The 22,440-nt window shown below is 48.8% G+C and overlaps 1 protein-coding gene across 13 annotated transcripts in view; it reads left to right on the forward strand.

Annotated features, from left to right (window-relative positions):
* GRIK4 (glutamate ionotropic receptor kainate type subunit 4) overlaps positions 1 to 22,440 on the forward strand; it is a 489,633-nt gene that overhangs the window by 451,768 nt on the left and 15,425 nt on the right. For 12 of the 13 annotated variants that reach the window (XM_078339710.1, XM_078339708.1, XM_054241643.2 and 9 more), the window contains 5 exons: positions 820 to 929; positions 4,647 to 4,820; positions 8,742 to 8,907; positions 10,313 to 10,538; positions 15,131 to 15,259. In XM_078339710.1, coding sequence (XP_078195836.1) covers positions 820 to 929; positions 4,647 to 4,820; positions 8,742 to 8,907; positions 10,313 to 10,538; positions 15,131 to 15,259 — 805 coding nt within the window. Of the gene's footprint in view, positions 1 to 819; positions 930 to 4,646; positions 4,821 to 8,741; positions 8,908 to 10,312; positions 10,539 to 15,130; positions 15,260 to 22,440 lie in introns of those variants that run through there. The other variant, XR_013523083.1, reaches the window with a different exon arrangement.

The following is a 22,440-nucleotide window of genomic DNA, read 5'->3' on the forward strand; positions in this document are numbered from 1 at the left end:
CTTGGAGCTGATGACCTAACTCCAACTTTCTCATTCCATTTTGTTTTCCTGTGAAAAATGGCGGGGAGCTTGGCATCCAGGATTCCATTCCTGGCTCCATCATCTGGCTCACAGGACTCTGGCCAGACTCATCCCTCGGCTTGCAACAAACCATGTTTCCCATGGCACAGTGGTATGAGCCCTGGGCTTTGAGTCAGAAGACATGGGCTTGTTTGGGTCCCGGCTCTTCCACTTACGAGCTGTGGAACCTTGGGCACATCTCTGGCTGCCCTCCACTTTGGCTTCTTCACTCATAAAATGAGAGTAATAATTTGTGCCTCCCAGGACTGTTTTGACATGGGAAGGGCTCACTGTGTGAGATCACCCCACAAACAGAACCCAAAGATTCCAGCTGTATTAGCATCCTCGTGAAAAAGATGTGAGTTTCTAAGAGGGGTGCTGTGGTCACATCCAGCCATGCAGACAGCAGGAGCTCAAAGGTGCTCCCGAGCCCATCCTCAACCCCCAGTGGAAGACACAGGGTGGTACATGGGGGCACTAAGGGTTGTTCCTCTTTGCCAGCACAAAGCCTGCCTCACCCCACAAGGTGGCACGGCCCCTGCTGCTGTTGTGTCGCCTGCTGAGGTCAGGGCTGGATAGTGTTGTTTGGAGCAGCCTGGCTACACCCTCATTCCCGGTGTCATTTGAACCAATCACCCAGAACCCAGAGAAATGGGAACTGGGGCCAGACCGACACTTACTACCTCCTCTGCCCTGCCTACCCCAAGTTCGTTTTGACTGTATGTGTGCGGTGAATCTTGTTTTTTTCTCCATTTCCAGGGACGCAAACCCGGCTATTTCTCCTTCCTGGACCCGTTTTCTCCAGGCGTCTGGCTCTTCATGCTTCTAGCCTATCTGGCTGTCAGCTGTGTCCTCTTCCTGGTGGCTCGGTATGCTCCTCTTCCCTTCCCTGTCCTCACACCGCCACCTCGTGTCCACCTCTGGGAACTGCATGGGGAGGGGGTGGGGAGGAGGAGGCGGGTGGGTTGGGAAGATCTTGGTGCCAAACTAGAGGGACAGGCGAAGGACTCAGGACCTGAAATGCTGTCTGCTCAGCTGTCGACCTCATGCTGCCCATACAAACATTCCCTACTGTGCACAACACAGGTGGCTTGGCCTCTGCACCTCTGCCTCCTGTTCCATCCCTCTTCCCCCCAAGACCCTCACCCATGCCCCTCCTTATGTAGGAGCTCTGGCAAGAGAGGAGGGGTGGGGTGGCAGGAAGATGACTCTGATTAGGCACTGCGCATTTGGCTGCCCTGGCATCAGCCGTTGCCACAAAGGATCTGCCACAAAGTGCTGAATGACAAAAAACAGAGCCTGCAAATCTGGACTGGGGCACTGGGGGCCACAGTGGCATAGACCAGGAAGAAGGCTTCCTCTGCATACAGCCTGAGTCTGCCTCTGAAAACACAGCTGCTTGTCAAATGGGAGCCATGAGGCTGGTGGCGGGTGGCAAGGAGGTGGAATGGGGAGAGGCATTTTCAAGAAGTGCAGAGTTGAGACACATGGACCAGACCAGGGAGTGGGGAGGAGCCCTTTCCTATCCCCAGGAAACCAGGAGCTGCCCTGGCCCTATGGAAAAACCCAAGGAGCAGCCTGAGGCTGTGGCCTGCCAAGCACTTGCTCAGAAAAGGTTTTGCTCAAGGCCACAGACTATTGGACTAGCCTGGGCTGCAGGGGGGCCAGCTTAACCCCCCAGAAGTGGGATGAGCCCTGGTGGCTCCCAGCAGCTCACTCAGGTCCCTGCTGCTGCTAGCCCTCCACTTCCGGCGGTGGAGGCTCTCAAAGGGCTGTTATGTGGGAGCGGAGAACTACTCAGGAGGAGCGTCTGGAAATCTGTCCGTGGCTCTGTTTGCAGGTGTCTCCTCAGTTTATTACCTTTGCCACGGTGGCAGGCAGATAGTTTCAGAGTGCACATTACACCTCTGTGGGGTGTATGGGGTCTTCCCCTAGGCATGTTCATTCAGTGGATTGAGGGGGGCACTCAGGGATGGGGCTGCTGCATCATGAGCCCAAGGGAACCATGGGTTACCTAACCCCAGCCTGCCCAAGAAGGGTTGCATCACCCTGTCTGCACACACCTCTTCCAGTAGAGACCAAGATCCCCAAGATCAGGAAGGTCTTTGGGGCCCACAAGATACAGCCCAAGCAAGACAGTCCTGATGACAATCTGGTCATCTTCAGAAGTGGCAGAGTTTGCTGATTGGGCACCACCAACCCCACTCGGGCCTGTGGGCATGGCCACTGTTGAGTATCCGCTGTCAGTGATGGCTGGTGAGATGGGGAGCTGGCCTGCTGTCTGACACCTTCCCTCCCTACTTTGCCACACCGCTGCTGCGTCAGGAGGCTGTCTGTGTGAGCCCTGATGCCACTGCTCTGTAATTCACACTTGCCCCTTGGATGGGAGCCTTTGGGTATGACACGCCACAGCACTCAGGTCACCTCAATGGCCTTGGAAAGAGTCTTGGGGCTTGGTGAGCAGATACACACAAGCCTGTTTCAGCACACCCACAGCAACCTGGAGCTTTCATCCAGCCCTGGGGTGTGACACTGTCCCTCTCCCCTCCCCTCCACATCCAAACACACCATCTTCAGCATCTAGCATCACAGAAAGGTTAACAGAAAATGTGCTAAAGGGCTAACCAACCATACGGCCTCTTTCTATCTTCTCTCTCTCACTACACACACACACACACACACACACACACACACACAATACTGAAGTCTAGGGTATTCTGTCTTAAGGTAGTGATTTTCAAACATGGTTCTGTGGACTGCAAAGACTCCTTGGAGCTAACAGAGCCTCTAGGGGTAGAATGACAAGAGGCCGGGCAGCCAGAACCCTGGGTCCCCAACGCCTCATCCAGACCAGCTGTACTTTTATATACTGTACTTCTGGGTAAGATTTTACAGGGAAAAAAAGTCTGAAAACAACAGCTCTTGGGTAGCCATTCCCAAGTGAGCTGATCTTCACAGCCCTATAGGAGCTTTTAGACATTTGAATTCTCAAACTCTGTAGGGGAAGGGCCTGAGAATCTGCATCTTTGAAGTTCCCCAGATCCCACCAATGGTCCGTAGGCTTGGGAGCCACCAAGGTGGGGCAGCACGAGTGCCAACCAGTTCCTTGGGATCTGCACAGAGGGACGGTGCACATCTCACAGCACACAGGGCCAACGCTGGCACGTCATGTTATACTCAGGAAAGGGAGGCACAGACAAACAGGAAGCAGCAAGAGTAGGAACACTAAGTGCACATCAGGCCAAGTGCAGGACGGGAACGCCGTGTGATGATAACACCCAGCACACAACGCCCCACCCTCCTGGAGGGTTCACACCTGTGCATGCAGTTTCTCTCATCAGAGCTGGAAGTCTGTGTGGGAGATGGGCTGGGGTTGCAAGTGTCTGCCTGGCGGGCAGGGGAAGAGAGGGCATTCTAGGTATCAAAGGGGCCACTCAGAGAGACGCTAGTGGTGAGGCTGAGGGACAGCAGGGGAGTGTCCCAGTCTAACCCCAAGGCACAGAGCTTAGAGCAGCCCTTCTCAGCTCCGTGTGCCCCTCACACTCACTGGGAAGCTTGAAACAAATACTGATGCCCAGGCCCCACCTGAGCCAGCGAAACCAGTATCTTTGGGAGTGGAATTCAAGCAGCAGCATTTTTTTAAAGCTTCTGGGGAGGTCTGAACACAGAGCGGGGAGAATCTGACCCTAGACACCATCCAGGCCAGTGGCTCTCAGTGTGGACACTGGGCCAGTGGTGTCAGCATCATCTGGGAACTTGGGAATTCTTAGGTCTCACCCCAGACTTACGGATGCAGAAGCTTTGGGGCTGGAGCCCAGCCATCTGTGTCAGCACACTGGCTTGGTAGTTCTGGGGTAGGCTGAGGCTAGAGGCTAGGCTGAGGATCTTCAAACCGTGGTTCTAAGGGACGCTAATATCTCTGTCATCACCCTGTCACTGGTAGTGACAGAATAAGCGGCTTCCCAGGCTGTCCACCTCTTGACACTCCTAGCCTCAAGGGCTCCACTTTCATCTTTTCTTTTCTTCTTCTTTTTTTTTTTTTGAGACAGGATCTCACTGTGTCTGTCTAGACTGGAGTACAGTGGTGCAATCTTGGCTCACTGCGGCATCTACCTCCCAGGCTCAGGTGATTCTCCCACCTCAGCCTCTTGAGTAGCTGAGATTACAGGCACGCACCACCACACCTGGCTAATTTTTTTTTGTATTTTTTAGTAGGGATGGGTTTTGCTGTGTTGCCCAGGCTGGTCTCGAACCCCTGGACTCAAGCAATCCACCCACCTGGGCATCCCAAAGTGCTGGGATTACAGGCATGAGCCACCATGCCCGCCATCCTCTCTTTTGCATTTTGGAGTTCCACATCAGAATTTATTGGGGGAAAAGTCTCTGATTAAAAAATAGTTTGAGAACCATTAGCCCAGTCCAACCTGCTTCATTTTTTCGGTTGTGAAACTCCAAGTCCAGCAAAGGGAGGTGGCTTGCCCAAGGCCACAGGCTGGCCTCAGAGGTGAGACCAGCCTGGAGAGCCTGCCCGTGTCCCTCCACACCCCTCCTCTGTGGCACTAGTATATGTTCCTTTTCTCTCACAGGTTGACGCCCTACGAGTGGTACAGCCCACACCCATGTGCCCAGGGCCGGTGCAACCTCCTGGTGAACCAGTACTCCCTGGGCAACAGCCTCTGGTTTCCAGTTGGGGGCTTCATGCAGCAAGGCTCTACCATCGCCCCTCGCGCCTTGTCCACCCGCTGTGTCAGTGGAGTCTGGTAAGGCCCCAGCAGAGGTGAACCAGGCCAAGTGGGGCAGGGACACAAAAGGGATCCTCTGATAAGCTGGCCGTAGCTGCTGGTAGCAGCCCTGCAGGGGAGCCCCAGAGCCTCTGCCTCTTATAGCAGACCCAAGCAGGGAGCTGAGTGCTTTCTGCCAGCTCGGGGCAATGGATGGGGCCTGTTTTGTGCCATCTGCTCTCCTTCCCTTTACTCAGCCTCTGGGGTCTGGATGCAGAGGGGAGCCAAGGCAGGAAGGGAGAGGAGGTGAGAAAGCAGTCTTGATGACCTTCAGCAAAGCAATGGTAACTTCCTGACCTGAAAATGACCTGAGGTTTGAGAAGGCATATGCAGATGTATGCAAATATGGGCCTGCTGGCAGGAAGTCCCCGCAGGAAGAAGCCAGACTGGCTGCCACATCACACCCCCTCTGCCAGCCTTCTGAGGCTTTGTGTCTTTGCCCGTAGCCCTGGGGACTTGCTGGCCTGTTCACCTCAGCAGGTGTAGGAAAATGCAAACTCTCGTCTTTCAGAGTTGAACAAATGATTCAATATGTGGGAAAGCTCTTTGAAAACTTGAAAGTGCTACATAAATGTATGGACTGATCATAGTTATCAGACCATTATGGGGGCAAATGAAAATCAAAACAGATATATGTATATGACCTAGAGGGGCGAGGTTGTAGAACACAACTTTTTGATCCTCTCTTAAAAATCTGCTGTGGGTTTGGCTGCCACAATGTACAGGACTTCCGACCTTGGTTCCCTCCCTTCCTTCTCAGCGTGTTTAGCCAAAGGAAAAGGAAGGGTGATGTTTCTACCCTTGGGTACCGGTGCCCAGAGTGGATGGTCTAGACAGGATTACTGGAGGAGCCGCTGGGCTGTTAGGAAGGTGAAAAGGCAGTGGAGACAGCCACGCCTTCCTGTCTGGTGTTTCCATTTTCCCTGAAAAACAAGAAATACATCAGTATTTAAACCACCTGGGCGAGATGCTCGCCTGTTACCAGATAGTTCAGAGAAGTCACTGAGTAGATCGCCATGGAGAAGGGAGCTCAGGTCCCCAGGAAGAGGGATGGATGGCCTCCGCAAGGAGAGTCACGGAAGTCATACAGAATCCGGGAGTGTGGGCAGAAGCCCTGAGAGAGGAGCATCTGGGGATGTGGATCTCTTTCTCCCTGGGCCTTTTCCTTTCGGAGAGTGACTGCTCCCACGGATGCAGCTGGGGCCCCACTGCCCACTTCATCCACTTGTCAGCTCTACCCTTACCCCAGGAAACTCCTCCTCCAGGACCTAGCCATCCTGCAGGCTGCCTTGCCTTGAGGAGGGCACTCAGCATGGCTTTAAATAGCCTAGTGGTTTGGTCACTCAGTTCCAGAGCGTGTGTGGGGAGGGACTCAGCACAAATGCGAAGCTGCCATGACGGGCCTGCGCCAGTTCTGACTCCAGGTGGTCAGTGCGCTTCTCTCCAGCACTCTAACAGTTTCTAGTTCTTAAATCAGGGCCTCAGTTTGGTCCTTTCCATGGAGGAGTAGGAGGTCAGAAGACAGGCGAGAGGTCTACCTTGGCCTCCTCACCCAGAGCATGTGACAGAAAACACTGTGTCGCTGGAGATAATGCCAGCTTTGCAGCTGAAAACGCCCTTCGACACAGAAGCAAGGCTCCATGGACCCCTCCGGAAGCAGCACGGGCATCAATCCCTTTCTCAGCAGAGCCGATGGGTTTGCACTGAGCCACTTGTGCCCTCTGACCCACTCGTTACCAGTGCCCTAAGTCGCCACCTGGGTTATAGCCAGAGTGTAGCCAACTTTGACGTCATGTCCACCTTGGGCTTATTAATCCCCGGGCACACACCACCACAGCTAAGCAGCTGCAGAGCGCTGGCGTCCTCCTGGGGATTGCTCGCCCCAGGCCTCTTCTTAGGGATGGTCATGAGAAGCACCTTCCAATAGGGCAGAAGAGCTGAGGCAGAAGCAGGGAAAGCAGACCTTGGGCATGGAGGGACACCTGGTACTTACAGGTCACAGATAGGGAAGGCAGGAAGGAGGCAGCCAGGTGATTTTCGTCCCATATTCAGCCTGATGGTCTCTCTATGCATTTCTCTATGTCTCACATTCCTCTAGTCCTCTACAGATTGCTGATCACTCATGACATATTACCTCATTTTGCCTCACAACTCTCCAGTGATAGGCAGAGCAGGCATTCTTCTCCCCATATATTTATTAGACAAGTGAATGAGCTCAGAGAAGGCGAGTGGCTTTCCTCACTGTCTCACAGTGGAACACAGCCAGAACCAAAACCCAGTTCCCTTGCCGGGGGTCTGCCATGTAGACGTGCCCTTCGAGTCACAGGATGCCCCTGTTGCTTCACTCCTGGGGAGGCAGCCAGCAAGAGTTCCCTGTCACAATGGCAAAAGGGGCAATGGGACCTGCTGCTCTTGAAAATCTGCCCGGCAGCGGCAAGTTGCCGAGTCCTGTGGTTATCACTATGCATTCATCGTTAGTGTCTTTATAATGGATAAAGCTTCATGAATTCAGGCTCCACTGATTCAGAATTTGTGATTCTCCAACCCAAACTGTGCTTAGATCTATCTTTGAGCCCCTTGGGATTGGGTTGTAGATCCATACTGTTGACCAGATGGGAGAAGCCTTGTTTAACCTACTCAAGTGAACACACAGTTTTTAATGGATTTAGCATATATGCTGCCTGAGCTGCAAAATTATTCTAATTTTAAAAGAGTTCTGTCTACTCAATAAAGCAATCTTCTAGTTTGAAGTAGCATGACCATTGTAAGAGTATTTTCTAATTCCAGCCTTTCAGATTTTCACTGGTAGTCTTCATTAAGGATTTTCTGTTATTACAGTTTACAGAACTGGTTTTAAAATACAAATTCATCGGCCGGCACAGGGACTCATGCCAGTAATCCCAGTACTTTGGGAGGCTGAGGCAGGAAGACCACTTGGGCCTGGGAGTTCTAGGTTGCAGTGAGCTCTGATTAAGCCACTGCACTCCAGCCTGGGTGAGAGAGCAAAATCCTGTCTCAAAAAAAAAAAAAAAAAAAAAAGAGTTTATTGGTCAGGTGCAGTGGCTCACACCTGTAATCCCAGCACTTTGGGAGGCCAAGGAGGGCAGATCACGAGGTCAAGAGATTGAGACCATCCTGGCCAACATGGTGAAACCCCGTCTCTACTAAAAACACAAAAATTAGCTGGGTGTGGTGGCATGTGCTTGTAGTCTCAGCTACATGGGAGGCTGAGGCAGGAGAATCATTTGAACCTGGAAGGTGGAGGTTGCAGTGAGCGGAGATCCTGCCACTGCACTCCAGCCAGGTGACAGAGCAAGACTCCATCTCAAAAAAAATTTTATCAATGTGTTGTTTGACAGGTTACTTCACTTCTCTGAGCCTCGGTTTCCTCACCTGTAAAATTGGGATAAGAATTTTGCCTCCCTCAGCTGTAGGGATTAAGTGAGATAGTGAATGTAGCTCATGGTAGATGCTCAGTGCCTGGCAATGTGCATTTGAAGTTTGGATTCAGCGTGAGGAAGGAGGAGGCCTTCCTGCTCTAGCTCTGAACAGAGCCCTTGAAGCTGGCGCCAGCAGCTCCTTCACTAGCTCATTTCTCACAGTCTCCAAAACTGTCTCATGTGCATGGACTACACCTCTTTTGAATAATAACTCAATAATCATCTCCTTTAGGAAATAAGAAAAACAAATCAACTGTCTTCTTTCAGGCAGTGCTCACAAACTCGATTCATTTCTGTTGACATCATATGCCCTGCCTCCTTTCTCTTCCCCCACTGAGCTGAAAGCTCTTTCAGAAGAAAGATGCCTGGTCTCTCCCGTGTCACTGCAGGACTAGGGTCGGGGGCTGAGACTCCAGGGAGTGCCCGGGCAATGATGACTTCCTGGTCTTTTCCTACATAGGTGGGCATTCACGCTGATCATCATCTCATCCTACACGGCCAACCTGGCAGCCTTCCTGACCGTGCAACGCATGGATGTGCCCATTGAGTCAGTGGATGACCTGGCTGACCAGACCGCCATTGAGTATGGCACAATTCACGGAGGCTCCAGCATGACCTTCTTCCAAGTAAACCCCATTTGATTGCTCACTAACATCGGGAATTGGGCAGAATAAAGTTGAGATGTTTGTCTGCTGAGATAAAAACATCTCTCATCATCTCATTATCTCTTTTGAACATATAGTGTGGAGGTCCACATGGGGCTCATTTATCTGCTGCTCCACAAAATACACCTGGAATGAGGTCCCAAAAGAACTTTGCATTAATATCAGCCTGTCCCAGAGTGGTGGTACTTGAGATGATTTTAGGTCTAATGTGGTGCAACGATATTTTGGTTGCCATAGTTTCATGTTTATGATAATGGGCATTAGAAAAGTATATATATGCAGCAAGTCAAGCCTATAGTGTTATTTGTATTACTGCATATGGTGGGGATAACGTATATATTTAAATTTTAAAAGTGATTTAAATCATGTAGGTAGTATTTAGACAGAACATGATTAATACACGAATGACTGAAGTTTGAGGAACACAAGCTTTAGACGAACTGACTTCATTGATTCCAAACTTGATGGGCATCTGATAGGGGCCCTGTTGGCTTCTTTGAGTTTCCCTTGCAAGGCTCAAGACAAAGCCCTGCCACAGTGATGTGTTCGCCGTCAGGCAAACTGATCGATCGCCAAGACTGACAGCCAGACCAGATGGAATAGTGGTTTTCATATGCCTCAAGCTCTCTTGGAAAGCAGGCTTCCCCTGGGGTTAAAAGGTGTCTAACCAACCTAATATCCAAGAAGTTCATTTTCACATCAAACAAGTCCAATGCCTTCAGCTTTCTGTCTTCCAGGCAAGTCTCAGTGCCTACTGGCACAGAGGATAGTGATGTCATCACTTAAGTCTCATCATGTAAGACAGTCATCAAGTCAGCCCTGTAAGCAAACACAGGGTCTGGATAGACCCCCCCAGAGTTCTCTGACTTGTTATTGTTTGTAGAACAGCCAGCAGCATTAGATATATGATTGATAATTGGTTTAGGGTGGATAGAAAATAGTGGCACTGCTTTTTCAGAGGGCGTCTCTGTATAGTCCTAAATGAACCTAAGTTCACTGCCCCAAATTGAGGGACAATGAAGGTACCCAACCAGAATTTCAGCTCTACCGGAAAATGGAGGTTGGTAATGGAAGAGCTCTTGAGGGTAGATGAGGCAAACCCAATCACCAAAGCAGGACCTTAGTGCCCTGTTGCTTCCTCATCTTTCTGTAAAAGGTATCCACAGCACAGCTCCCTCCTCTGCCATTACACACTGACAGTGAACCTCTTGTGTTGACAGATAGAAAGGGAAAAGGTTCTTGACTGTGATCGCAGGTGGAGTAGCAGAAGGGCCAGTATCTTAAGGTGCACTTTGATTCCCTCCCTTTTTAATCCAACGTTTCCTTCCTCTTTTCCCAATCCTGCTTGCTTTGGTTCTTTTCCCAGAATTCCCGCTACCAGACCTACCAACGCATGTGGAATTACATGTATTCCAAGCAGCCCAGTGTGTTTGTGAAGAGCACAGAGGAGGGAATCGCCAGGGTGTTGAATTCCAACTATGCCTTCCTCCTGGAGTCCACCATGAACGAGTACTATCGGCAGCGCAACTGCAACCTCACTCAGATTGGGGGCCTGCTGGACACCAAGGGCTATGGGATTGGCATGCCAGTCGGTATGCGGGAGAGGAACAGCCTCTTTGGGTAGCTTTGTCCAGACACAGTCAGGGTAGCTCAAACCACTACCCTGGAAGCATTGAATCCAGTAACCCCTGTTGCTAGAACCAGGTTAACCAGGTTTTTTTTTTTTTTGTAAAAAAAAAAAAAAAAAAGCAAACCCACATTATTTCCTTTAATCAATGACCAGTGCTCAATCCTCGATTATCAAAGAGCTCATTGATAGTTACCGATTGATTAACTGATTAATGTAAAGGAGTAATACTAATTATTAAAGGGTATGTTGATGTCTTTCATGTATACTTTAGGCCTTTTGCTCCTCTTCCTGCTTGCTTCCCACCCCTTGGCCATTTCTCTGTCGATTGCTATCTCTACTAGCAGTGGGAAGAAGAATGATATGGTAAAATTCAAATCAGTTAATTTTGCTATTTGTTAGTGTCTCCAGTGAAAAGTTTACCTCCAAAGGGGATGGCCATGATTAGATGAAATGACTTTGAAATCATTTGTGGATTTCACTGATCCAGCTACAGCAGGTCGGTGTGGGTCATTGAGAAGGGGCAGTAACACTCTGGTGTTGGGCTTGCTGAATGGCTGTCATCCAGTCTTCTTCTATTAATGGGAGGGTAGAGATGTTTGGCTTCCAGAGAGGTATCTTAGTTGTGCTTTTTTCTTGAGATGGACTTTTGCTCTTGTTGCCCAGGTTGGAGTGCAGTGGCTTGATCTCAGCTCACCGCAACCTCTGCCTCCTGGGTTCAAGCGATTCTCTTGCCTCAGCCTCCCGAGTAGCTGGGATTACAGGCATGTGCCACTACGCCCTGTTAATTTTTTGTATTTTTAGTAGAGACGGAGTTTCTCCATGTTGATCAGGCTGGTCTCGAACTCCTGACCTCAGGTGATCTGCCCACCCTGGCCTCTGAAAGTGCTGGGATTACAGGCGTGAGCCACCATGCCTGGCCCTAGCTGTGCTTTTTAAAAGGACATTCACACTTTGGACTTTGGGCCTTCCCCTGCTGATAGAACCTCCCCCAGAAGTTGAGGAGAGAACAAGTTTAGCTGCTGTGGTGATTGTGAAGGGGATCTGAATGTTCCCCCAGGTGATTCCTACGTGCTCCCTTCCCCCTCACACACACACCATAGAGAGCCCCTGCTGTAGAGGTTTGTGCATGTTCTTGTACAAGGGAACAGGGGAAGAAGCAGGAATGGAGGCCATCAGGCTATGGGAGAAAAGTGATATATGGTATGCTTATCTTTGTAGTTACAGTACACATCCCTGCTGTTGATCCTTACCTTAACTCAAAATTCTGTAAATTACAGGATTCACTCACACCTGTGGAGTGTGAAGAGCATGGGCTTAGAGTCAGGCAGACCCGGGGATGTGTTCTAGTTCCTGGCTGTGGTACCTTAGATGCATTCTGTAGCCTCTCTCAGCCTCAATTATCTAATTAATAAAATCAGGTTTCTAATACCAATTTTTGGGGTTGTGAGGATTAAACCTGATAATCTAGATATATGTCTTTTTTTTTAGATGGAGTCTTACTCTGTTGCCCAGATGGAGTGCAGTGGCACTATCTAGGCTCACTGCAACCTCTGCCTCCTAGTTCAAGCAATTCTTGTACCTCAGCCTCCCAAGTCGCTGGGATCACAGGTGTGCGCCACCACACCCAGCTAATTTTTGTATTTTTTAGTAGAGATGGGGTTTCACCTTGTTGGCCAGGCTGGTCTTGAACTTCTGACCTCAAGTGATCTGCCCAGCCTCGCAAAGTGCTGGGATTACAGGCATGAATCACAGCTATTCGACAAAAGCTCATGACTTAAATTCTGATCAGAAACCAAGAAAATGAACATAAGTAATAATGGTTCATCCCCGAACTCTGTAAATTATGGCATTAGGAGTTCTGTGAACTGGTGGCCTCGCTCCAGGTACTCATAAACCTGCACACCCTCTATATGCTATTATATTTCATTGGTGTCCACAAGCAATACAGACTATGGACCCCTTCGAAAGATTTATTCACTGATACTTCATTTCAAGATGATAGCGTGAACCGCAAAATGAACTTAAGGCACACCTTGATAATATTCTAGCAATTTAACAAATTTGGCCTAAATTTCAAATGCTTCCAAAGTTTTCATGGAACAAAACTATGGAGAGCTGAGGTAAGACAGACCACAACTCTAGAAATTTTCATTAACAAGCAAGGAAAATGGAGGTTAATGTATTTGCTTTATTTCTGACATGACACTATTTTCACATCTCACTTAATAGTCCCCCTGCAAGATAGATGTGGTTCTTCCCATCCTATAGAGGACAGAACTCAGATTCAGGGCAGATGGGTTACTTATCCAAGGTCACAGAATAGGTGGGGAAGCTGGGTTTGAGCCTAGGACGCTTGTCTCCAATCCAGTAATTCACTTACCAGACCATGTTGCCAATGGGTCCAATCAGCTAGAAAGGACGGGATAGGTGGGAAGGTCTGCTCTGAGCTGGCCCAGCTTCCCACATGTGGGAAAGAACACATGAGGTTGGAAAGAACGTTACACAGTTCAGTGCTGAGCCAGGATTTAGGTCCAGCTGGGAGTATGCCCAGGAGATACAAGATTGTATATCATTCTTAAGTGAAAGGTAAGAGCCTACCTGTGGAATAAGCAATGTGATTGGACCTCAAAAAATTAAGAGAAACAGAACAAGGAACCAGATGGAAACTTAATCAGGTGGTTTAGGAGCTAAGTAGGCAACCAAGGAGTAAGTAGAATACACCTTTCATATGGTCCCTAGTGTGTTATAAGGTTGGCCTTGAAATTGCTTGAAATGCCTTGCTGGGCTAGACAGTTGTCTCTAAACTCAGAATGATCGTTAATCTCACCACCTAACAGCATCTGTTAGGCAACTCGTTCATCTGTCCATTTGCTGCGGATGTGTAATAAGTACTTACTCTACTTGAAGCTCTGACGGTGTTTGCCCAGATGCACACATTCAGAGCTGTAGGCTTGCGGTTTGGGTGTCCAAGTTCGGGTGTGGTTCGGGTGTCTACAGACACAACTATGTAGAGAACATTCCGTTGTGGAGCTGTGGGCTGTCACAGTTGGAGGAGATCTGGGAGATGTTCCAGTTCCTTGCCTCTTAAAGTGTGGTCCATGGCCTAGCAGCATGGATGTCACCTTGTGGCTTGTTGGAAATGCAGACTCTCAGGCCCCACCCCAGCCCTACTGAATCAGATTCTGCAGTTCAACGAAATCCCCAGGTGATTGCAATATACGTTAAAATTTGAAAAGCACTCATCCGTTTGTAGCAAGCTTCTGCCTGATCCTTCACGGTAGCCTTTCTCCTCTGGGGCATCTGTCCATATCCAGCCTTCATAGAGTTTGGGCAAGGAAACTGGGCAGCTTAATTATTTTCCAGCCTCTTGGCAGCTTTTTCTTAATAATCTCAGGCCTCAGCCTGTGCTGGGACATTGAGCTTTCCATGGTTTCATTGAAGCCTGTTTTTGTGATTAAACATAAATTCTAAAGCCAAAGCTCCTTAACAAAATTGCATTGGAAAAATTAAAAAAGAATGGTACTGAACAGAAAAAAGCCTTCCGTTTGAGGAGGGAAGGAGGAGTGGGAGAAACAGAGTGATGGACAGGCCAGTGGGTTCTGGTGAGCTCAGCAGGCAGCGCTGAGGGTGAAGGACACCCGGTGACCTGATTCTCACACTCTGGGGTGGCTCTTCTCTTGTTGGTTGTCGGCTTCTCTGGATAAACAGTTGTCAGGTGTAATGTAGTGAGAGTTAAAAGTGCCTAAGAAATTTTCTCTTTATTGATTTTCAAAATGGAGTCTCACTCACTCTGTTGCCCAGGCTGGAGTGCAGTGGCGTGATCTCGGCTCACTGCACCTCCATCTCCCAGGTTCTAGTGATTGTTCTGTCTCAGCCTCCTAAGTAACTGGGACTACAAGTGCCCACCATCATACTCAGCTAATTTTTGTATTTTTAGTAGAGATGGGGTTTCACCATATTGGCCAGGCTGGTCTTGAACTCCTGGCCTCAAGTGACTTGCCCATCTCGGCCTCACAAAGTGCTGGGATTACAGGCGTGAGTCACTGCACCTGGCCATATTAGTAGAAATTGAACACACCTAAGAGATTTGTCACAGAAACACAAACTTTGGCCTCCTAGAAGTGGTTAGGAAGCTTTGCAGCCAGTGTCCTATGTGTCAGTGGGCAGGTCATTTAACCTGGATAGAGCATCTTTTTAATTTAGAAAGTGGTGGTGCCCGGCTGGGGAGATGCATGGCACAACTGCTTGGAAAGCCATTCCTTGACCCATCCTGAGGTCTTTGACCATGGGCTGGACATGCCAGTCAGCTTGGAGAGAAGGGAAGTAGAAAAGCTTGAGAGCCCTGTGTGAAGCCAGATGCCCTGCTCTCCCGGGGGATCCCTAATGGAGGAGAGTGCAGTGGCCCCATGGACTTCCCCACCTGCCGCATCTGTCTGTCCCCTCTCAAGGTTAAAGCAGACAGGGTGGCCAGGACGTGTGCCGGGAAGGGGAGCAGAGTGACACCTAATAGGGCATTCACAACCTGTGTTCTGGTCTTTCCTGTGACCCCCGCAGGCTCGGTTTTCCGGGATGAGTTTGATCTGGCCATTCTCCAGCTGCAGGAGAACAACCGCCTGGAGATACTGAAGCGAAAATGGTGGGAAGGAGGGAAGTGCCCCAAGGAGGAAGATCACAGAGCTAAAGGTAAGGACGTTCAGCACCATCCTCCTTCTGCCCTAGAGGACCAAAGTGGCTTGTTTCTAGTGTTCAAATTCCAGGTACACATAATGACTTCCAGGACCCATTGAGAACAGCCTTGGAAGGAACCTAGGTATAAGCTGGGCTGGTCGGGGATCAGGTGTGTCCCAGGGTCTTGCGTATCGCAGGCACCTAGTGTCTACCCTGCTCTGCCTCCATGATGATTCTTGAACCCAGCTGCCTCTGACCCCTAGCACCATGGCTTCTGTCCTGGCCTGTGTCCCATCATCTCACACCTATGCAATCACAATTGCCTGGTTTAAGTTTCCCATTCTTGTGTCTCTACAATGTATTACCCGCTACTAGCTGGAGTGATCCTTTTTAAAATTGCAAGTTCAATGGCAGCATGCTGCTGCACAGCCTTTCCAATGGTTTCCTATTTTACTGGGAATGAAATTCGGGGCCCTATGTCATCTGTTCCCTCTCAGCCTTGCTGTCTTCTCTCTGGTCCCCAAGCCTCCCATAGGGCTCTTCCACCCCAGCGCCTGTCCACCTGTTCCCTCCTTTTGGCCTAGCCTCAAGGAGGTCTTCACTTCCACCCTACATATTTCTCTCCATCATCTTAACCCCACCTTATTTCCCTTCTCAGACCTCATCACTACCTGATATTATATTTCTTATGTATTTATTTGTTTACTTTCTACTTCTACGAGAATGTAAGTTTTATGAGGGCAGGGTTGGTCATCACAGGGCTGCCCACAGGGCTGGACATGTGGAGATATATATATATATATATTTGAGACAGAGTCTCACTCTGTTGCCCATGCTGAAGTGCAGTGGCGTGATCTCGGCTCACTGCAACCTCTGCCTCCCAGGTTCAAGCAGTTCTCCTACCTCAGCCTCCCAAGTAGCTGGGACTATAGGCACACGCCACCATGCCCAGCTAATTTTTTTATTTTTAGTAGAGACAGGGTTTCACGGTGTTGGCTAGGATGGTCTCAATCTCTTGACCTCGTGATCCGCCCTCCTCAGCCTCCCAAAGTGCTGGGATTACAGGCGTGAGCCACCGCGCCCGGCCTGTTGTTATGAAATGAATGAGTGAATGTTACATTGGGCTGAATAGAAAGCAGTCACTGACTGAGATGTATGGCTAAGGGGTGTTAAGGGTCCCTGAGAGCCCAGGATTTTCTGTAGGGGAACACTCACCCTAGTTTACCCAGGACTGTATAGTCTTATCTCCATCTGTAATAGATCAGTTAATACCTATTAATTATTTCTAGATAGCTTTCATTCTCAAAGTGCCCTGGTTTAGACAATAAATCATATGGTCATGTACCATATCTACTACTCCATCTACTGCAGCCTTGTTAAAATATGCAACAGATTTACCTGTACACGCTCTGCCCGGGGAAGACAGCTGAGGAATAGAATGAAGGATATCATGCGCTTGTCTTTTTTGCTCAGCATGAATGATTGTCCCTGAAGAGGCAGTAAATGAGTAACTATGTGATTCTCTGTCTATTCATGGATCTCTATCTTGCAAGAAGAGGTCTCAGGAATATGGACACGTGGAGCAAGTATTTTTTATAATTTAAAGGAAATGCTGCCCTCTGGGGAACTGAGTGAAGCCACACACTTCTTGGCTCTTCACTCCCCAAAGGCCAGAGCTGACCATGGGGAAGGCACTGGACATGAGTGGACACAGGGCATGGGCAGACCTCATTTCAGTCCCATCTCCACCAACTGTGAGTCTGTGAGTTTCAGCACATTAGTTGATAGTGCTGAGCCCTCATTCCTTTCTCTGTTTAATGAGTTCAGTAAGCAGCACACTCTAGGGCTTCCGGGAAGGGAGACTGAAAAAGCGCAGAGCTTGGCTCATTCCCGGGTCCAGCGTACTGTAGCTGTTACTGACCTGTACCCTAAGACATGCTGTGCTGCTCTCACAACTTCAGGCAGTCTGATTCCATCAGTTATTTTCAAGGGTCAGCCAGCCATTCCATCAACAGGAATATGCTGAGTGACAGTGAGGTGGCCCAACACATCACTTCATACTCGTGGGAACAAGAAAGCACTACGGCACTACAGGCTTACCAGCTAGCATTTTTTTTTTTTTTTTTTGGATACAGAGTCTTACTCTGTTACCCAGGCTGGAGTGCAGTGGTGTGATCTCGGCTCACTACAACCTCCACTGCCCAGATTCAAGTGATTCTCCTGTCTCAGCCTCCCAAGTATCTGGGACTACAGGTGCATGCCACCAAGCCTGGATAATATTTGTGTTTTTAGTAGAGATGGGGTTTCACCACGTTGGCCAGGCTGGTCTTTGAACTCCTGACCTCACTTGATTCACCCACCTTGGCCTCCTAAAGGGCTGGGATTACAGGCATGAGCCACCACTCCTAACCCCAGCAAGCATCTTAAAGTGATTTCTGGAAGCAAAATTAACTTACTCAAAGTGGTTAGCAAGCAATTCTTGACACTTGCAAAATTATCGTTAAATACTGGGGGTGAAGTGCAGAGATTACTTCTGCTTTTCAGTGAAGAAGAAAATTGGGGAGATGCAGAGAAAAGTGTCAAGGCACTTCTGTGAACTGGATAGAATGAACTAGATTTTGCAGATGCCCAGGACTCGAATAGGTTGACACCATGGGAAGAGGGCGTTGCAGACAGAGAAGCACCTTGAAGATGGATGTGGGGCAGAAGTCAGCGCAGTGGGCAGGACTGTGTGCAGGGGCTGTGGGTGGTCCTTGTGGAACAGGGAAGAATTCACATTTGGGGAGTTGCGTTGTGTAATGGGTTTGTACTAGGGAAGGTTTGGGTAGCAAAATGCTGCTACACCACTCTCTTCCCCCTAAACAGACACATGGACTGGAAGCACGTGGCTGGACCTGAAATAGCTAAAATAAAACTGGATTATCATGAGTATATGTTATGTTACTCTGTGATAACAATGAACTAAAAGATGGCGGGAAAGAGCGCCATCTCACCTCAATCTGCAGAGGAATGGTAGTGTTACTGTGCTCTGGAGCTTTTTTTTTTTGAGACTGAGTCTTGCTCTCTTGCTCAGGCTGGAGTGCAGTGGCACAATCTCAGCTCACTGCAACCTCCACCTCCCGAGTTCAAGTGATTCTCTTGCCTCAGCCTCCCGAGTAGCTGGGACTACAGGTATCCGCCACCATGCTCAGCTAATGTTTTGCATTTTTAGTAGAGACTGGGTTTCATGGTGTTAGCCAGGATGGTCTCAATCTCCTGACCTCGTGATCCGCCTGCCTCGACCTTCCAAAGTACTGGGATTACAGGTGTGAGCCACAGAGCCCGGCTGTGCTCTGGAGCTTTCTAAAGTGGAAATGGAGAGATGAACCTGGAGTCCAGAGCAGAAGGACCTTCTGCTTTTCAATCCTTCCTCTGATTGATAAGTGAAAGAGAAGAAATGCCCAGGTATCTGTCTTCTAGAAACACTTGATCTCCCTCGCCCCTCACCACAGTGGGTTGGGGCCTTCTGTGACTTTGAACAGAGCACTCAACACATTATGTTGCAGTCTTGGTCTCCTCTGCTCAGTTGCTGGCACGTTAGACCGAGACCCAGTCTCATTTGCTTCTATGGTCCTAGCCTCCCCAACAGAGCCAGGCACGTAGTAGTTACTCAGTGTTTGTGGGAAGTGTGATGAAAACCGCTGCTAGCTGTCAGAAGCTACCAATTGTGGTGTTCTCCTGGGTCATGCTAACGTGACTCATGAAACTGCTGGGAGTTACTTTCTCAAATAGCCTTGGCACCGGGAGCTGTCCACTCACAGTCATTTGCTCCTGCCTCTGAACAGCTGACTGAAGGCTTGCGGTGGTGCAGAGGTGCAGGAGAAGAGGGAGGCTGGAGCCACACAGGAGTGACCAAGGGCAGTGCAGGGACCCCCAAAGGCTTCTGTCTCGTTAACCCATCAGGTCCAGGCTGCAAGATCTGGTCAGCTCCAAGTCTCTCTTCTCTCCTCCTCCTTACTAGTCCAGGATTTCTTGCTTTCCTTTCATTTTTAAACCTGATTCCATTTGGTCTCTTGAGGTTTGTTTCCCCTTTAGACTCGCTACTGAGTTGATTGTGTATTTCTGGTTCCTCTTTTCTAGTTCCTCCCTGAACCCTAAATCCAGCCCCAGGACCTCCTTTGTGTACTTAGTTGTGTGTGTTGATTTGTGTCTCCTGCTCATTCTTGTGGAGGAGCAGAGGGGAGCCCCATTGGCAAGCTGTGGGAAGGGGACCCAGGGTCTCGGTGCCTTGCAGTCTCCATGCACAGACCTCAAGTTCGACTGTTTCTCCCATTCCAGATCTCACCCAAAGTCCAGGGACCCTTTATCTTGTTCATCTCTCCCCACCTACCTCTTAAGCATGGAGCTCATTAAACGTTTACCCTCCCACATACATATTTGTTCTACGGACAGCCATTAGGTTGATTCTTTTCCCAGAGGCAGCTTTGATCGGGTGCGAATGGACATTGGGTCAAATGGGCTTCATTCCATAGATGCCCTTGTGATAATAAACACTCCAAAACGTCTTTGAGCCTCAGTTTCTTTCTCTGGAAAATAGAGGGAATAATAGCATGGCCACCTCCCAGGGCTGTTGTGAAGGTTGAATGAGATAAATCACATTAAGCACTCAACAAAGTGTCTGGCACAAAGTTTATGGAAACTAATTTTGTTCTGAAATCTAGGACTGAATGAGCAATTAAGGCACAATGAGAAGTTTGAATAGTATCGCCAAGCTGCAAATGTGCCCATCCATCCATTCTCCCTAAGGCTGAAGGGCTCATCAAAAATCAACACTTAAGACATTTATTTTCTGTCTGTTGACATTTTCCCCCATAGATAATAAGCAACTCAAGGACAGAGACTGTGTCTTATCCATCTTTGTGTCCAGACGCCCAGAACATCACCTGCCATCAGTATTTAATGAAAGAATGAACAACAAATGAATAGGTAAATTAATAAGTGAATGAGCAAGCATCTCAAAGTCCTCCTCGCTTTGGAGGAAGACAAGGCTGGAAAGCCTCATCTTATGATTGTTTCCTCTGAGCAAGCATCTCAAAGTCCTCCTCGCTTTGGAGGAAGACAAGGCTGGAAAGCCTCATCTTATGATTGTTTCCTCTCAAACGGGAGCCCCAGCACCCCAAGTGCATGGAACGTAATCATGTAGCTCTCATTGCTGCCAACAAACAGCATCGTAAACTGCTGTGCAAGACTCTGAAATTAGCAAAAGGAATATGACCCGGCCTTGCCCTTAGGAAGCTTAGAAGCTAGAGAGAGGCACAAATAGTTGCTATAAAGATTGCAGTGTAGGAGAGGTCTTTTTTTTTTTTTTTTGGTGACAGATTCTCTTGCTCTGTCACCAGGCTGGAGTCCAGTGGCACTATCTCGGCTCACTGCAACTTCTGCCTCCCAGGTTCAAGTGATTCTCCTGCCTCAGCTTCCCAAGTAGCTGGGACGACAGGCACAGGCCGGGACCAGGAGAGTTTCAATAGTGGTATAAAGAGAATGTCTGGAAGCCCAGACGAGGAAGTGATGAATTCCGTGGAATGGTCAGGGAAGGCTTTAAGGGCACGTGACCTGGACCTGGACGCATCCCGTAGGAGTCGCTGCTTTAGGACCGTTGTGTGGCACAGTGTTACGCTGAGAACTCGGTGTGAACAAGTAGGATGACGTTGGACTTAACAGGGTGTTGAAAACCGGGTAGAGGTATTTGGACTGCAGCCAGTCTGTCTCACGCTTTTTCACAGGAGGAACCAAAAGCAGAGGAGACCACATGGGAGCTGTTGGGGATCTAGGACATTGTCTAAAGCAGCCTACTTGCTTGAAATTTCCTGAAAGTCTTCTGTTCTATCCTAAAAATACATGTGAATTTTGCATCTTACTGTGTAATATAGGCATATTTATTTAATGTAAGAATGTTTTTTGCCACCCAAGCTCTAAGTAAAATCAGTGTCCCAGGAAGATGCCCCATCATCATGCCATAGCTTTGCCAGACTCCTTGGCACAGCACCAGTGCCCTGGACTGGGTTTGGGAGAATTGGCATAACCATCAAAGGTTCCAGGGTGATATGTGGCACAAGGAAAGAAGGTGTGGTGGGATGATTCTGAGCTCTTGTTACTGCCTTGGGAGAAGCCAAGGCAAATTATTTGTTTTAAGTTCCAAAATAAGTTCTTAAAGCTCACAGCAGAGATAATGTTCTTGGAAGGCAAGGGTTTTGATTTGCTGGAGAAGTATTTTGGAATGCAAAAGGTTAATTCCTAACAGGAACTGGGCAAAAAGTTGATGTTAGAAGTTAGAGTGTGAAAAAATAATGAAATAGAAGAGGCAGGCCACCAGGTCTGAAAACAGATAAAAGGGTGTCATGGCCAGAACAGGAGCTTCTGAGCAGAAAAAGACATGTTAAAATGTGGTAGTACCTGCTCTCCTGGGAGCCAGAGACTGGCAGGTATCACTCTTAGAATTAACTGGGAATTCCAAGAGCTCTAAAGAGATTTTCACTTGTGCAGAGGCTGTGGGTGGTACATGTGAAGCAGAGAAGAATTCACATCTGAGGGGTTTGGCTGTGTAATGGGTTTGTACTGTGACATGACGCATACTTCTGGAGTTTGGCCAACCCCAGAAATACGTGCCATGACTCAGTGAAGTGGGAGACATAAGAGGTGGCACATGGGGACCCAAGGCAGAGAGGGCCCAGTGAAAGGCCTAAATTTTCCTTGGCTCCAAACAAAAATATTGGAGATCTAAGTGGACTACAGCATAAGATCAGACACCTATCCTCTCCCCAAAACTATGACACAACCCAAACCTGAAATGCATCCCGGGAGGAAGAGGGAATGGAGAAGACACTGGATTTTGCTGAATTTAAACATGAAATGACTGAAAAGTCTCTATGTTTTTGGCCATTCAGTGGAAATGGAAATTGGAGGTGGAATAGAAGTATAAAGTCATAATTTTGCAGTTGTTGGCCTTGGAAACAGTTCTGCATCCACAATGGTTTAAATGGTTCCACAGTTTTAGGAAGACTGCACTGATGGTAGAGTTCAGGATGGAGGGAGAAGGGAGGCAGGAGGGAGATCAGGCTTCTAGGAAAGATGGAAAGAAGTGAACAGGAGGCCTGTCTCCACTGCACATTGGGACCAAATGTTCCCTGGCATGAAGAAGAGAACTGAAAAGATGAAAG

The sequence above is a fragment of the Callithrix jacchus genome, chromosome 10, assembly GCF_049354715.1.
Source record: "Callithrix jacchus isolate 240 chromosome 10, calJac240_pri, whole genome shotgun sequence".
NCBI lineage: Eukaryota > Metazoa > Chordata > Mammalia > Primates > Cebidae > Callithrix > Callithrix jacchus.